General features: G+C 48.6%; 1 protein-coding gene across 4 annotated transcripts in view; it reads right to left on the bottom strand.

The window, feature by feature from the left end:
• Positions 1 to 17,892, bottom strand: part of Mylk (myosin light chain kinase) — a 253,275-nt gene that overhangs the window by 50,575 nt on the left and 184,808 nt on the right. For all 4 annotated transcript variants that reach the window (XM_029470833.1, XM_029470834.1, XM_029470835.1 and 1 more), the window contains exon 18: positions 13,604 to 13,690. In XM_029470833.1, coding sequence (XP_029326693.1) covers positions 13,604 to 13,690 — 87 coding nt within the window. The remainder of the gene's footprint in view (positions 1 to 13,603; positions 13,691 to 17,892) is intronic.

Raw genomic sequence — 17,892 nt, 5'->3', positions numbered from 1 at the left:
AGGCGTGCGCCACCACGCCCGGCTACCTGATACAATCTTATGATTCAGTGAATGTCAGTTCTTGAGGGCCTCAGTAGGGGTCCCTCGGACCAGTGGAATAGAAGTTCTCAAAACTCAAATGCCCCTCATAGTCCTACTTAAAGATGACAACCAAAAACTCACTAACTACATGCTCACCCTAACTTTCAGGAAATGCAGAAAGGAAATTATGTCAGATACAGCAACTAAAATTAGCCCTGGTATGGATCCAAGGGTCTCCGGCTTCCTTTAGGTCACAGGCTGTGACTGGTCGTTGTTTCTTAAACAACAAAACACAACAAAACAAAACTCCCCAAACCAAACCCTCAATGAAGGAATCAGTGAATGAATGGAAGCTGGGAGCAGCAACCCCTGCCTGCAATCAGCCTTGGGAGGCTGAGGAAAACACTTTCACAAGTTCAAAAGCTGCCTGGGCAGCACAGGGAGTTCCCAGGGAGCCTGGGCTGCTGGGCACTATTGCAATCTCTGACCCTCAGAACTAATGAATAGTATCTTGCCATCTTTCCTCTCTACTCTACTTTCCTCAAACCTTAACAAAAAATTAAAAATAAAAACCTGACTTAGACAGAAACGCTTCATACACACGACTCAACCCATCTGTCTAAATAAAAATAAGACACCCAGGCAGAAACACCTGCATTGTTTCCCATGGCTGGGTTTTCTACTTCTTTCAGGTCATTTTTAAAAAATAAAATGTACCATTTCTCCCTTCCCTTTTCCTTCCCTCAACCCTTCCCTTGCTCTCACAAGTTCACGGCTCCCTTTCCTTTACTGTTGGAAAGTGTTTTTTTTCTCCTTAGCTATGGGAAGCCAGATTCAAAGCATCCTTATTATATATATCATCCCACTTATGTGGTGCTCTAGAAAGGCCAAACCATAGGAACAGAGAACAGGTCATGGCTGCGGGGGTGCTGAGGAAGGATTGACAAGCAGCACAGGGAGGCCTATCCTGACGGCAGTGGTTTGCTCACGACTCACACAATATGCACTACTGAAGATGCACATGCAGGGAAAGTACACTTTCATTCAAAACTGTGTCGGGCACAGCACCCAGGAGATCTGAATCCTAGCCCCTGGGCTAGGGATTTAGCTTGGTGATGAAATGCTTGCCCAAGAAGCACAAGGCCCTGGTTTCTATTCCCAGAACCACAGAATGATGATGATGATGATGAGAGAGAGAGAGAGAGAGAGAGAGAATCTTTACTCACAGCTCTTACCCTGATTTATTACCCCCCTTGGCACTTATCATATCTTCACTTGTTTTATTATCTGCACCCCCTTTCCTACCAAAGTGCAATATTTTGAGGTGGGGTATTTTTGTTGTTGTTCACTATTATATATTCAATGTACATGACACGCAGTAGGCACTCAATACCTGCTTGTTAAATGAGTGAGTGGGTGGATATTGAGTCACTTGGCTACTGCAGAATGGAGGGACAGCTCTAGGGCTAGGCACATCTGTGGAACTGCTCTGCGACCACAGGTGGTTTGGCGAGCCCTGGGTATCTCCACAGAGGAGACAGTGCTGCCACGCAACCGACGTCTCTCAGAAGACAACTGAAAGGAAGGGCCCCAGTGCCGACAAGTGTGGCTTAGTGGCTATGTCTAGGGAAGAGGTCTGCTTCCTCTCTCACTGGCTGCCATGAGTGAGCCCTATCTTATTGTGGGCCTACTATGTGTAACTCAGTAAACACTATGAACTAGGGTAGTGGAGAGAAAACCATATAGATGTCAAAACATAGGCTTAATGTCAAGATCCTAAACATTTAGGTAGTGCAGTCCACAAGAAGGGCTTCTCTCTTTTAAGGAATAATTCTAGGGCAGCTGGGAGTATTCAAATATTGTTAATAAATTAGATGATAGTACTCTATGGATGTTTTTCTATTTTGATCATCTTAATGTGGGTATGGAACACATTTGCTTTTAGGAAAGATCAACTCTAAAGTCTTTACATGTTTAAGGTTTATGGGTATAATTTTCTTTTGGGATGCACAAAAGCATAATTATGTATGCGTGTGTGTGTGTGCATGTGTGTGTATAGAGTTGGAGAGAAATTCAGAGAAAGAGGGAATGACGGGGTATAAAGTCAGGGACAGCAGCTGCTCAGTGAAGACAAGGCCCTGGGTTCAACCAGAGGCCACCCCCTACGTACCTAGAAGGAACGAATATATGGAAAAGAGACCACAAAATATTAATATCTGTGAGGAGTCTGAAAGGTATAGAATAACCATCTATATTAAAATAATTTCAAAATCAGAGTTAAATAGGAAGCTAAAAAGTAAGATAAAGGGACTGTAGAGCTGGCTTAGCGATTCAGAGAACTTGATGCTCTGACAGAGTACCCAGGTTCAGTATCTAGCACCCACATGGTGGTTCACAACCATCTGTAACTGATGCCCTCTTCTGGCTTCAAAGGCATGAGGCAGGCATGTGATATATATATATATATATATATATATATATATATACACACACACACATGTAGATTAACAATCATACACATAAAATAAGTCTTTAAATTTTTTCTAAAAACAAAATAACACCCAGTTGCTCAAACACAGCAGAAGAGAGAGCCCTGTGCGTGTTGAGAACATGGCCATCAGCTCATTACTGAGGAATGGTGGACCCAAGGCCTAAGAAGGTGGCCCGAGAGAACAGGGAGAAAAAACATCTCCATCTGTCTAACATCAGATGATGCAGTCTCAAGGGTGGTGTTCAGTAGAGCTTGGCCAGGAGACACCCATTATGACAGGAAGTTGAATGAAGCTCGTGTGTCCATTTAAACGAAAGAAAACTAAGTATTACTTCCTCTACTGAACTAGTTTCATTCTCAGTACTTAATAGCCCAAACATGGCTATCACAGAGTGCAGGCACAGAACATGTTCACTGTTACAGAGAGTTCTGCTGGACAGCATTAGCCTCGTGGGCCAGAGAGCTGGGTCTTTAGCTTGAGAGATCAAAGGACCGTTTCACACATAGCTGTCACACTGGGTCTCCATCCTCAGGTCTTCACAGGGCGACAAGGATATCCAGTTAGGATGCTGCCACCTCTTGGAAGGTACTCAGAAGCACCACACAGAAAAGATGAATGATGGATAGAGCAGGCATTAAAAGAAGTTAGGGAACTAAACAAGGTGGGGGTACAAAAGTATTTTGAGATTTCTCTCTTAGAAACACAGGGAGATTGTAGCAAAGGAAAACAGAATGTGAGAGATGATGAAGTTTGGCTTGGTCAAGTGGACACGATGGATGACGGTATTGATCCGTATGGAAGTTTCTAGAAGCCAGGGTCAGAGTCCTGGAGAAACAATGGCAGAGACTGGAAAGTGAAGATTTAAGCTGCAATTAGAATGAGAACTGGGAAGCTTCATCAAAGACTGCGGGGAAAGAAATACACGGGAAGGTGGGGATGACCAGTGACCCAATGACTGGGGCTTAACCCTGGTGATGCACCTCGGAGTAACAGCTGGGTCACATGAGGGGCAGGGGGAGGTCTTGGGGGTGGGGTGGGGAGAGACCTGGAGAGTGGAGAGAACGTCACTGTGAGCAAGGGTGGAGGCTAGGTGTTGGATGGAGGAATGGCCAGGACTTATCCCCTGGTGACGGGAAGTGTCGGGGGAAGCTGGAGGCTAGTGGGTCCCACGTCATTCCAGAGACCATATCCAAGGAAGATGGAGAGGCTGGGTACCCAAGAAAACCCTAGTCGGTAACACTTCTGGTGCTGAATGGACAAAGAAAAACACTGAAGAAGGGATAAAGTAAGGCTACTCCTGTGCTGGAGGCTGACTTCCAGGATGCAGGCTCGAAGGATGGAGAACCTAAAGACGATGAGGGAAGAGCCCAGGGGAGCAAGGCAGAAGGCAATGTCCAGAGGAGCTGCCTGCTGTCTTCCACAAACATGTCGAAGCTGTAGCTGTCAGCAGTTCAGAACGAGGCTGCCTCAGGCATAGGGCCTTTGGAAAGGTGACTGCATTAAAAAAAAAAAGTCATGAGGGCAGACCCTAGGCCAATCTGACTTGTGACCTTGCAAAAAAGGGAGGAAGAAGAAGACGAGGGGGGGGGAGGTGCAGAGAAGGAAGGAGGCAGAGAAAGGCCGGAGACACAGAAGGCACCATAGGAGGAGGAAGATCAGAAAGAAGACAGACATCTGTAAACCAAAGGAGAGAGACCCTGATCTTGGATGTCTGACCTGTGTTTCAGCTACCCTGCCCACTATCTTGTTACAGCAGCCTTGGCTCGCTGTCAGAGAGCTCCTGCAGAAAGAGTGGGGGTGAACGGGGAGGAGGAAGACAGTCCCTGGGATGTGAACTGGGGGACACAAGGAGGTGGGCAGTATGAAACCAGAGGCTACAAAGACTCGTGCTTGTTGGCTCTGAGAAACCTATGTGGCTAGAAGCAAGCACCCATCTGTAGATCTTTCAATGTTAGGTTTAAATAGGATTGGATGCCACGTGTTAAATTTGTTCTATAAATTTGTGGTTATTGCTCTTTGAATTTGTTGGCATTTGAAGCTGCTCAGTAAAAACAACTTTAAAGGTTAACAATGTTCTAGATGCTCTCCATATTTTATATGACCATCTGTAGGAATCCATTAACCGTGTTCTGTGCACACAGGGGAAGCTGAGTCACAGGATTCTAAAGCTATAGCTTCTCACAGGTGTCCTTTCTACTCTGCCCAAAAGCAAGCAGGACACCTCACCGTGTTTCCCTCTCACGAAGAGGGGGCTGGAATCTCACGTAAGTCTGGTAGCTTCCCAAGTTCATAAAGCCATACATGGCTCAGCTAGAACTAGAGCCACTGGCCATCCATCATGTGTCTGGCTGCCACACAGTCCACCCTCTAAGCCAAGCCTTTGAAACCCTTCTCCCCGCCGACCCCCCCCCGCCCGCCCCCATGCAAATGGGCTAAGGCTCTGGAGCAGGACTGGGATTCAAATATTGCTCTATCACTAGCTAAGCTGAGGAACTAAAGCCCGTTATATAACGTTTCAGCACGTTGGTTTCCTATTTAAAAGTAGTCCTGGGAAGGCTAATGAGTTGGCTCAGTGGGGAAAGGTGCTTGCGGCCAAGCCTAAAGACCTGAGTTTGATCCTCAGGACTGATCGAGTGGGAGAAAAACCAACAATCCCAAGTCGTCCTCTGACTTCCACAATAGTCACAGCATGTGCACACACAACAAACAAACAAATAAATCTATTTTGCAAAAATTTACAAAGAAAGATATATATTTTTTTAAACAGAAAAATAAGGCACTCAGCGCATGCTCTGCACCGGCCCCTCCCCCTCACTCAGCACTCTTTCCCAAACATGCAGATCCCAAAGGACTTCTCTGCTCTCTGGGATAAACTTAGCTCCTCCAGTTATCTGGAATGTGATGGATAGTCTTGATTGTCAACATGATGGGGCTAAGAATCACCTAGGAGACACCTCCGAGTAGGCCTGTGTTTCCAGAGGGGTTTAAGGAGCCAAGAGTCATCCGGAATGTGAGGCACACTATGCAATGGGGAGAGGGTACTGACTGAGCAAGGAGGGGGGGACTGAGCACCGGCATTCACTCACTCTCTGCTGCCTGACCTCAGATGTGATGTGACTAGCAGCCACAGCTCTTACTGCCACAGCGCTCACCACTACACCTTCCCACCGTGATGGGCGCCACCCTTAAACCGGGAGCCAAAATGAAGTCTTCCTCCCTTACGTTGCTTTCGTCTGCTGTTTTGTTATAGTGAGAAGAAAGGTAACTAATGCCTGACCCTGCTGGCCTCTTCCGCTGACATCCTCACTTGTGTCCCATGTCACATGTCCTTACTGTCCTTCTCCTCAGCCCAGGTTCCTAGGAAATGCTCTGGTTGGTCCAGATGTCCAAACTCAGTAGAGATAAACTGATCAGTAGAGAGTTCCCACTTCTCTCGGCTCACCCTTCTTATTATCTATCGCCCGGACCCTTGCCTTTCATTCTGTCTCCACCACTGCAAACTTTCTACACTGGCCACTGTCAGAGAGGAACATCCTACAACAGCAAGGAGACCTACCATCGTTGTAAATCCCATGATGGCTACAGACCCCTGGGTAAAGGAGGGGACAGAGTGCCCTCCATCTGCCACCTCTGAGAGGGGGCTGGGGCACCTCCCTGGGCAGTCAGCCCCCACCCACACCCTACCTGGCACAGGCCTGACCTCTCAACTCCCCTGTCCCCATCCAGGGTGCTTTGCTCACTGCTGCTCTTAAGGACTCTTTCTGTCACCCTCTCCTGCCCATGTTTTCCCTGGAGCTCAGCCTTCCTTCTGAGCCTACCTCTGTGTCTAACCCCTTAGACATCCCTACCCAGAGGATTCCAAACTATACCAAGCCTCCCTTTCCCCAGTCAAACTCAGGCTCTTCTCCTCTGACTGCTTCTTGTCCCACTTCTTCCCCACAGCCTGTCACAAGTGCTCACCAATTCCATCAACTGAATACATGCTCAGCCCTCTCCCCCACCCCACCCCCACCCTGCACAGGACTCACTATCACTGCCCCATTCATTCTAAACTCAATACCATGCCAACACCTCTTGTCCCCCAGTCCCCGCCCTAACACATCTGTCATACTGGGACCAAAGTGACTTTTCTATAAACCTGATGCTTCTTTTTGCTGAAACCTCTCTAGTGGCTACCCACAACCACTGAGGACCAAGTCCACCGGGTCTCTGACAAGGCCCTGGAGATCTGCTCTGGTTTTCACCTTCAGTCTTCTTTCACACACTTTCTTTGGTGAATACTCTTCCTTATGTCCTCTATTCTCAATGTCCGTGGTTCTCAAATGTCAGTGTGTGCTATGGTTGCCAAGGGAATTCTGGCTATGTACTTGTCTTTAGGTGTTGCTCCTCTGTACTACACACTCAGCATCTTTCAGATCTGAGGGTGCACTAGCACATTGCCATGGGCTCTCTGGACATGCTGGCACCTTTGGTTGACTTCCACACCTTCTGTAAGCAGCTCTCGGCTCAGGCACACTACCTCCAGGAGCCCATGCTTCTCCTAGTTGGGTCCATCCCAGTCCCAATCCAGTTCAGAAGCCTACTAACAAAACGTATATGCCAAGTTCCCTGGGGACAGCAAAGGTCCCCCGCTTACCTCTGGGGCCTAGCAGCAAACTGGGCATAAGCTTGATAAGTGGTTATTAGAGGACAGAGACTGCAGAGATCGCTGAGAACCTGGGTAATTCTAATGAATTAATACTGAGATAGAAGCCAGAGGCTGCAAATCACACTTTGCACAATGTTAAGTACGTGCTCTGTTACTTCCTTGATCAAAACTGCCAAGTGTTGAGGCTTCTGCTCTAGATGGGAGACTGAGGCTGGAAGGGAAACAGCCCACTGAAATCACAAGTAAGGGTAAAGAAACAGAAACTTTCCCAGGAAAGCCGAGGCACTGCTGGAAACATCTACTCCTCATGACTGATTCTGGTACTCTCTTCTGCTTCTGCCCACCCTGCCCAAGCCTAAACTACTACTGCCCTAGAGATCTTTCCTTCTTTCCTGGAGGGAAGTCTGTCCCTCATGGAAGTTTCTAGACTGCTCAGTCTGAAGACAGATGGGTTCCTCTTTCCTAGTTGAGCAGAGTGAGAGGGTTTGAGAAGACAGTTGGGGAGCTGGTGTTAACAACAGCCTTGGGTACAGGCAGGTCCCTGCCTCTCTGCCTCTCTGGGGACATTTGCCTTTTTAGGTAGTTAACTATAAATAGGCATCAAACCCTTTAAAGTTCTCCAAATCAGCATTCTCTGTTGGCTCAAGGCTCCTGGGAGTGACACAGGGTGGGTAAGGGAAGGACAGCCACCCCTGAGGCTGGCAAGGGAGCCTGAAGCTAGAGGGCCAAATCCTGATGCCCTCCCATGCCCTAAGGAAGGTTCAAGGCATCAAGTGATTGTCCTCTCACCTGCTGGCTCCTTCTAGTACATTTTTACAGACATGTGTAGACATACTGGGTGTTTTCTGAGAATTAACATCTCTGGGCAAATTACCCCCTTAGCTCCCCTCATAGCAAAGGCAGTCCTATCAGAAGATTCCAGAGGAACACAGCTCCTCTTGTTGCTGGAAGCTCTCATTCTCATTCTCATTCTCATTCTCATGGAATGCCATGACAGTTGTGAAAGAGGAGTCTAGCATGGCCAGGCCATCGGGGCCAGCACTGCTGGTCAACTCTCAACAGCTGCTTCTGGGAAGGACCGATGTTGCTGGTTGATCGGCTCAAGGGAGATACTGAAAAGGTTGAGGGAGGGGCTGGGAGTAGCTGCCTAGTGAGGGGGTCATCACTGTGTTCCAGGCATGTGCACACATAGGTGCATGTCGGGTACTATCATATGGAACACCAGCACTGTAGTGGGGTGTAAGAAGAGTTGGTGCCTGCTTTCAGGGGCATTTGTATGAGCATCTTAGCTATTTTCTGTGGGCCCCACGTTTTTTACTGTTAGGAAAGACTTGATGTCACATCCCAACTTCTTCTAGATTTCCTTTCAGCCCTGTGGATTCTATGAGGATTTAGCATTTCCCCGTAAAGAATCTTAAAAAGGAAAGAGAAAAAGAGATTTGATCCTAGAGAAGACCAAGGATACTGGACAGCGTGTTTGATGTCTATAGAAACTTCCAAGTTGACACAGCTCTTAGATTCATAGGGACACATAAGAAAGGCCAGAACAAAGAAAAACAGTGTAATCAGAATGGCCCACTGGGGTCATATGCCCATATGCACCACCCTCTGGGGACAAGTGTCTAGATCAGGCACAGACTCTGAGGGAACCTTGCACCTGAGTTGTCCTTAAGTCACAGAACAGTGAAGGCAAGGACCCTGAAAGCAAGAGGGACTCATGGGCTGACTGTCAAGTGGACCCAACTGAAATGACTGCTATGCTAAGCTGTAAAACCCAAGAGATGCTCACTGACTGTCTCCTGTTCAGACCCCGAATCTGCTGCCTGCTGCATTGCGTCATCGGCATCCTACTATCTTTTTAACATATTTTCTTAAGCCATCTTTAAAACCCTAGAAATCCATCCTTCAACCAAGTAATATGCTTGCCTTCCTCTACAGAAAACTCCCCAAAATTACACTGGCTGTTGCAATCCCCTCCAGAAGGAGCACCCCAAGGTGAGGCTTTAGGCTCCAGACACTTTCTCTACAGGATGTTCCCAATACTGTGTAACCCCAGCTTTGCTTCTGAGGCTGCAGATGCCTCTGCACACAGATGCTAAGGAGGATTAGCCATCTTCACCAGAACTGTGGCTTGCTGTCATGGCTGGACAAGGTTTGAGCCCAGCCATGGAAAGTGCCCATTGGATATTGGGGAAAAGCGTGTTCTAAAAGAGCAAAGGGCATTGAGGAAGCTATGTGTTTAATTAGTGGGACAACCAAGACTTCTGTTTCCTCCTCTCTAGCCCTAAGGCTTTCTTGCTATGCCCTATGTCTGAGCAATGCCCTGGAAGTAGCTACAGTAAGCCAGCTTCTGGACACACAGAGGTTCACTGTGGTGTCCCTGTCTCTCAGTGGCTAAATCAGCTCAGGCAGAGACTGCTGTGTTTTTCTCTGGGCCTGTGATCGTCTTCCCTGTCTCATCTCCAAGACAAGAGGAGGAGCCATTCCGTGCTGAGGGAGTAGGGAAAGTACTCTGGGGATGATGACATTAGATTTTTACCAAGAAGAGAAAATAAACAGAGAGGACATTTTGGGTAAGATGATAAAAATGGAGGGAAGGCTGGACCAATTAGCTAGCAATATTGAGCAATATGGTTCAACGTCAACTTTCCTGACCCTTACGTTGAGGTTATATTTGTAGGAAATACACAATGAGAAGATTTTAAATGATATCTGTCTATCTAAATGAAAAAATATAATTATATACAGACAGAATGTTAAAACCACAGGATATAATGTAAAGGACTCTTAAGTAAAGGGGATACAGAGGTGTGTGTACTCTTCTTGTGCCTCTCTGTAACTTTGAAATGTATCAAAATGGCTATTTTAAAAGTCCCACTGGGAGGCATATGGCCAACACACTGACAGGTCTCTGGATCCAGGGACACACACCAGCGCCTTTCCTTTGTCTCCTTCCAGGTTCCAGTGGTCCTGACACCTCTGCCACCCCACCTCTTTGTGCTGTTCCTTTGGGCTAGGGAAAGAACTGTTATTGTGTTTCTGTGGACAACGTGGAGCAAAGTCAAGTCTACGGCAAGGTGAAAGGGGCGTGGCAGAAAGACAGACCACCACAGTTCTGTTCCTTACCAGCTAGGAGTTGTTCGGCGGGACCAGTTCATCGCTAGGGTTCAGTTTTGCTTCTCTATGAAATGGGAGCAGCAAGTGTTTCTAAGACAGTGGAGGCTTGGCTCGGGTCACACAGCAGGAGCTTCTGACACTGTGCATGGCACTCCGCTCGGGGCTTTGTTTGACTCGGCTGTCCTCCCAACATTCCCCTCAGCATCTGCTCAGCTTCTCCCCCAAGTTCCCGCCTGCTTCTCCTCCCCTGCCAATGTTATCATTCCTCCCCAAGCCACATAAACTACATTCCTCTCCCTCTTTCAAAACCTGGGTTCTGAGATTTTCCTCACCTCAATCCCTCCCAAGTTTCCTCCCATGTTTGTGGCTTGTGACTTGGCTGACTGGCAGGTTAACGAGTCCTTTTGTCACGGAGGGCTGGGGGTAGATTGCCTGGTACCTTCCTCATGCTACAATGGGGCTTGGGGTTTCCCAGGCAAGTGTGGCAACACTGTCCACTCCTACACAACCAATGGCTGGCTCAAAAGAATAAAGCACCACTGGGGATAGGAGGGTTCACAAAGAGGGGTCTGGCTAGACTCTGTTGACGGAAAAGTCACTTGCCCTTTCTTCAAGAAGGATAGATTTCCTACATAATAAGGTACTTCGCAGCTTTGACAATACCATACAGTCCAGAGACAGACCACTCATGGGATCCAACATGTCTGGGAAAGAGGAGAATAAAGCTAACAGAAATGGCATGTGACAGGGGGCATACAGATTCGTGTGTGAGTCTGTTTTGGTAGGGAGGAAAAACCCTTGGTGCTGAGGTGTTTGTGTGTATTCACACACATATGAAGTGTTCAGAAAAAAAGTGAATGGGTGTATAATTGAAATATGAGAGAGAAGAGGATTTTCACATTGTACTTGGCATGTATGTTTTAAGATGCTCAAATGAGAATAATGCACATGTAACTTAAGCAACTAAGTTCAGACTTAAGCAATTACTGAACAATAAATTATCCTCAAAGGATAAAAGAACAGAGAACACAGACCTAAAAGACATCTCCTTCACTTCCTGGCCCTGGGCAGCCACCTTGTTAAAAGGCTCCAAGGACAAGTTTTGGTGGCGTCTCTCAGGCCTCTGAGGTGTAAGTCTCTAAAAGGCAAGAATGTCTGTGGAAGGGCAACCAGTATCATAACCTAATGCAGTGTGACACCAGGCTTAGGGTGGTGGGGACTGAGTGGACCAGCCAGCATAGGGAGACAAAGTGGCCACGAGGGTGCATGGGGTGAGATGTCCATCTCTGGATCACAGAGGAGTGATATTTCCCTTGCGTACAAGTGGGTGGAGTTACCACCCCAGCACCGTGGGGTGCTGTGTGTTTTCTGGAGAGTTCAAACACTTCCTGCCAGCCCCACTCCCCCTGATTAAGACTGTCTGGAGTAAGGTGACTCTGCCACGCTTCACAGGGGCAGCAAGCAAATCCTCTTCTGCTCTCAACCTCTTCTTGCTATCCAAGCAAGGAAAGCAAGGCCAGTTCCCACTAGAAGGCTGATGTTTAGCGTGGCCACACACTGGGATGATCTAGAAACATAAACAAGCCACGGAAATCCAGCTGCCACCCTCAAGTTTCTGTTTAATTGGTCTGGGGGCAGCCTGGGCGGGGTGGTTTCCATGTTCTCCAGGTGAATCTAATCCCCAGCTATTGCTGCCAGTAGGATGAGGACAACTTGGCTGGGGTTTTCCAAGGACTCTGCTCTGTGGGGCAACGTGCCCAGAGCTGGTCTGCTTTGTCTCCCGGCCTCATGGCACTTGTTTTTGTCCCACAGTTCTGCTCTGACCCTGCCTCACCTTCCTTGGGACCGCACAGACCTAAAGGATGTTCCAGACCTGAAGACGGGAAGTGGATGGACCTCTGTCCCTGTCAGGTGAGCAGCCTCATCACTGAGCAAGTCACAGCCCTATTGTTCTTTTAAGAGCAACATCTCCCCTCTCATGGCCCATAGGTAGCACAGCAAGGCCCAGGCAACAGTTCTGGAGAGTAACACTACTAACTCACTCCTCCTGGGTCCCTACGGCTGTGCCTGGGCTCTTAACAGCTTATTAAAGTCTGCTCTGAGCAGTCGTGGCTCCTCTGCTGTCTGAGTGGGTCTCACTTTGTGTAAACATCTAGGAGAAATTATAAATCCACTTTGGCTACCCCTCCACGAAGGCTGAGGACTTCTGACCTCAGGCTGATGAGCTGTGTTCCAAGAGTTCAGCACCAGCAAGGCAAAAGCACTGCTTTTACAAAAAAAAAGAATAAAGCAGCCATAAAACACTGTCTGATAACTAAAGGGAAGCGCTCTTCCGAACAGTGAGACCCATCACTGCCCTCCACTAGCAGAAGTGAGAGCTTCTCTTCTGATTTTGTTGTTGTTGTTGTTTAGTTTGTTTTCCTTAATCTTACTTTTTTTTGAGTCTCACTCTGAATCTCAGATTAGCGTAGAACTCACTATGTAGCCGAGGCTGGCCTCGCCTTAGCTTCTCAAATATTGGGATTGCAAGCGTGCCTCACGCCTGGCTTTCTGTTTATCTTAAAACGTAGAGTGTTCTGGGGATGTCCAAGCAACTCTGTCCTATAAAAACTGGGAATGTCAGAAAGAAGTTCGGCTAATAAAATCGCACTGATAATTACAGCAGAAGACAGGGCTGTATTACGGCTTTTGAGCGCTTTAGGTGTCTATCTATTATATAATTTTATTTGATAGGTATTATAGTTTGATTATGTAGGCTATATTTTATAACTGCTCCATGGAGCTCCCCAGAGCTCAGTGAGGAGCTCTGTGTGGCATAGCTGTGAGGGAGCACAGCAGAACACGGAGAGAGGTGGCAGTCAGGGTGCACAGGGGACTGCACCTGTGCACACACAATAGGTGTGTCCCAGGCAGGGACACATGAGAGGCTCACTTGTGGGAGTCTGTGGGCACTGAGGACCTTTGGACATTCCCGATGATGTCATAAGGGCAGAGTAACAATTTAGGAAGGCTCCCTTGACAGGACAGAATCAACTTAAAGAAGAAGGACAGTCCCCAACCAAAAGTGACATGGGAAGTGGAAAGGGCTCTGGTTCGGAAGATGAAGACCATGTGTAACATCCGCAGGCTGTGGATGGGGTGAAGAGAGACTGGCAGGGGTTTGAGGAAAGGTAATTTGGCTTAGTAGTCAGGAGGACATAGAGCACTCAGGGAGATGGGCAGAAGCTTGTCCCCAAGGAGTTCAGGACAGAGCTGGTGACCAGGAGGCTGGGACTCTGCCACCACTCCTGCCTTTGTATGGTGAAGCCCAGCGAGCAGCACTTACTCTCTGTTCCTAGCACAGGGGGAAGAGAGCTCTTGGGTCTCCGGGATTTCATCTCCGGGGCCTTGGTGTTCTCACTGGTCTGAGCATCTGGAACAAAAAAAGGAACACAAACATCAGTCAGTGGCTATCTGAGGAGCTGAGTAGGGGAGGCCCCTCAGTCAGAACCCTACCTTGACCCTAGCTGGCCCACCCACCCCTATGTTCCACCCAGAGGCCCTCTGTGCCCGCCAAGTGGCGCCTGCAGTGGGCCCTTCCTCCAGGGGAGTACCAAAGAAGGAGAGCCTGCTGAATGGACCTGATAAATCAGGTGGCTAGAACAGTCACTGGCAGGATGGATGGCCAGGCCAGGGAGCTAGTGACTGCTCCCAACTGCAGCCCCAGACACTGCCAGGACTAAGGCCACTTAGCAGGGCCTAGGCTCTCAATTCCCTTTGCCCACACTGGGCTTTGATTCTCTCCTTTAAATGTTCTACATTTCAAAGGCTCTCTGAAAAGGCAAAGGCCTCACACAGAGGGAGGAGAAGACTGGGCCCCTACCTCTGGACTCATGGACTGAACGGTGTTTATGGCCTTAGATTTCTAAGGCTTGCCTTTGCACTGGGTCAGGCCTAGCCAATTGAGGCTTCAGAGCCAGCCACTGGCATAGTCTCTCTGAGACGGAGGCTGGGACTCAGTCAGGGGCTTTTGGGGTACCTCCTCAAGTCAGGCCTATGAATCCCTGCAGTGGCCACTGGCTGATGCTGGCAGAAAGTTCCTTCTTCCATGTTACAGTAGAGCTCAGAAAATGCTGGGGGTGGGTACAATACTGGGGGAGGGGTGTCTTGTGGACAAAGGAGAATGGTACTGCAGGCTGGGTGGAACTGAGCAGAAAACCCCTGGGTACCAATGAGACTGGACTTTCAAACATTGTGGGGAAACCACTCAGGACTTAGATAAGAAGCTGCTGGCTGAATGACAATCACCGGGCAGTGTTTTTACTACTCTTTGGGGGAGAGCATGGAAGGCACCTCCCCCTAAGCCCCTTCCTGTCCTCATCCTTCATTTCCGGCTCTGGAGGAGGAAGTTCAGAGGGAGGAGGGGATTTTCCAGCCAGGGCTCTGGCCACATTCCTGTGGCTTGGCTGAGGAAGGGCTAACGGACTGTCCTTGCTTCCAGGATGGGCAGCCTCAGCTGCTCTTGGCTAAACAGGGCTCCCTGTGAGGAGTGGTACTGCACCCATCGATGGCAGGGGTTGGGGACATGCACTTTACCCGCTTCCCTGGTTACACTTCTTCTAGATGACATCTATGCTCTGTCCACACGGCCCCTTCTACTTAAGTCTTATTTCTGAAGCTTGCCACCAGCTAGGCTTCCTCCAGGACATGCCTGTACTCTATGATCTGGGTAATCTACGGACAGAGACTGCATGTGGGCACAGTTGGCTCAGCTGGGTGGCAGCTGAGGAATATTAAGGTCAATTCCCTGTTGAAGATGACCCAAAGCCACACACAGACACAGACACAGATACACACACAGATACACACACACAGATACACACACAGATACACACACAGATACACACACACAGATACACACACGCACACACACAGACACACACAGACACACACACACACACACAGAGGAATGATTCTGTTTGGGCTTAATGAGGACTTTCCAGCAGTATATGAAGATGGGGTGAGGAGTAAAGGAAGGGAGGCAGAAGGGATCCTTTTAAGCAGCACTTGATAGCCTTGATACCCTGTCCCCCATGGTGTGGCTATGTCCTACTCCCTCCATAAGAGCAAAGGTGCCCCAGAGAGTGAGTTCAGGGTTCCTGTCATGTGGCGCTGATAAGGTCTCAAGCTGCTGTTCACTCTGGGCACCAGGTTCCATGTGCACACATGGAAGAGAAAGACCCCCAGGACTTTAAAGAAAGATGCACTCAGAAATGTCTGTCTTCCCTTGTTCTCCCCTTCCCAGGAAAAGGGTGAATGATAAACTGTGTATGTAGTATTGAATTCCTGATTCAGCATTCTTTTCTGTTCCTCCTGGTAAGCTCCGGAGCAGAGAGGAGTTTGGGAGAGAAAGATCAAAGTTCCTTTTCTGACAGATAAGCCGAGGCACAAGCAAGCCAAGGCGAGAGGCCCAGTTCTCTGGCTTCTGAAAGAGGGCAATGGGGGGGGAGGGGTTCAGCCTGGGATGCCATTGCTTGTGGGTCCCGTTGGATGGTATTTTGGTGCAGTTTGGAACCAAGAAACAGGAAAGTTCTCATTCTTTGTCACAGGCACCCTTGAGAACTTGGGCAAGTCATTTACACTGTCTCTGTTTCCATAGCTGTAGAAAGCTTTTTAGCTCCCTGCGCCCAAAGCCCAGCGAAGGCAAGGCCTGGGTGGCATTCTGGAGAGATCAAAAGCACCACTTACATAGTAAATGAACTCATTCTTTTTGTTAACCATGGTCCCTCACCTTCTCCTAAGGCGCTTTAGCATCCTCTGACCTTGGAAAGCCCTGCTACTGGCAGAGGTTCACCGGAGGTGTGACCACTCAGCCTGCCGTGCACACAGAGCTGGATTTGAGAAGCTCCACACACTGCAACTTATCTTCCCATCAGGCCCTGAAGAAAGGGCTCAAGTTTCCCTTCCAAACCAGGCCTTTCCCAAACCCAGAGGCCCAGGACTGGGGGAGGGGCAGCACCCCCTAAACTGTCAGTACTGTGGGGGCTGTGCACGCAGCACGGGGCCCAGCCAGGGAGAGTGAACTGGTAGGCCACTGTGAGAACCACAGGGAAGAAGGAGCCGGGAGGACCACATGCTTAATCAAAACCAGCTTTGTGCTTACACGCTGCCCAGGGGATAAAAATAATAGTAATAAAAGTTTAAGAGCAGCTTGTAGTTTCTGTCTATTTTAATCATTTTGTGATGAAACTGGATTTTATTTCTAGATCTGGGCCCCAGGGCTGGAGTCCTTTGCTGGCCTAATTATGCCCCTAAAAATGTATGGGGGTAGAAGATAGAGGTGTGGAAAAGTGGGGGGTGGGGTGGGGTCCTAAAGGGACCAACAGACTTGTCCTTAAATGGACAGTGCCCCACCCCTTCCACTGCTGGGCTAGCTCTGGACTCAGGCCCCCGGGGTAGGTTTTTTTTTNTCTGGACTCAGGCCCCCGGGGTAGGTTTTCTTTTCTTTTCTTTTTTTTTTTTTTTTTTTTTTTTTTTTTTTTTTTTTTTTTTTTTTTTGGTTTTGGTTTTTGTTTCTCCAAAAGAGGTTCGGTCCCTGGACTCTGACCCTTGACAAGGGAGAAGAAGGCTCTGGAGAGCTTCTGGGAGGAGGTCTGAACTTCGAGGGCCTCAAGAAAGGCAAGGCAGGGGGCTGGGGCTCCCACACCCGCTGTCATGCCTCATTTCTCACCTAAGGGCAAGCAGCACACTAGCACAGAGAATTTCAGCTGGGGGAAACAGGGGCTCCTTTTCTGCCTGTGGTGTTCAGTGGCGATGAGCCCCTGGATGAGCCTACGACAAGAGAGCCTTCCTAGTTAGGAAGATGACGTCTCATGACAGGAGTAAAGGAGAAGTGAGTTGCAAACACCAGGTGGGGAGCCAGCGAGATCCCTCTGTGTTATGGTAAAGGTGCTTGCCATCAAGCTACAGGACCTGAGTTCGATCCCTGGGACCCACATGGTGGAAGGAGAGACTGAAGCCTGCAAAGCACACATAATCTGTGGCATGCCCCCAGGCCTCAAATGAATACTGTTGTGTAATAAAAAAAAATCAAAGTAATGGGTGGCATTTATTGGGGTATTTATTCCATGCATGCATCTCTTTGTGTCTGTCCTTCATGTGTTCACAGAGGCCAGAACCATAACACTCATCAATATTTAAATTCTTTTAATTCCTTCCTTCCTTCCCCCACTCCCTTTCTCTACACCCTTTTCTCTCCTTGTTTTGGAGACAGGCTCTCATCCTGTAGCCAGGGTTGGCTGGAACTTGCCACACAGCCCAGGCCAATCTTAAACTCAACACTATCCTCTGGTCTCGGGCTATTCAAGTGTCTTAGAGCTACAAAGACAGCAGTTTGACTCAGTCCTAACCAGCGGCATGTGAGGGGTTAAAGGATAACCAGGGAAAGCAGGAGAGGATAAAGGAACACACCAGGACTAAGACCAAGGCCTGTGCAACTCAACTCAGCAACTGTCAGCTAACCCTAGCGGCTGGGAGTAAGTGCTTGGGATTATATCCTACCCAGCAAGTCAGGGTGACCTGCACAGGTGACTCGGCCTGGTCTCTACACATTAAATGAGGCTGACATTGCTGCTG

This window comes from Mus caroli, chromosome 16, assembly GCF_900094665.2.
Source record: "Mus caroli chromosome 16, CAROLI_EIJ_v1.1, whole genome shotgun sequence".
Lineage (NCBI taxonomy): Eukaryota > Metazoa > Chordata > Mammalia > Rodentia > Muridae > Mus > Mus caroli.
Note: the sequence above shows the minus strand (reverse complement) of the source record. Positions and strands in the feature narration are given on the sequence as shown.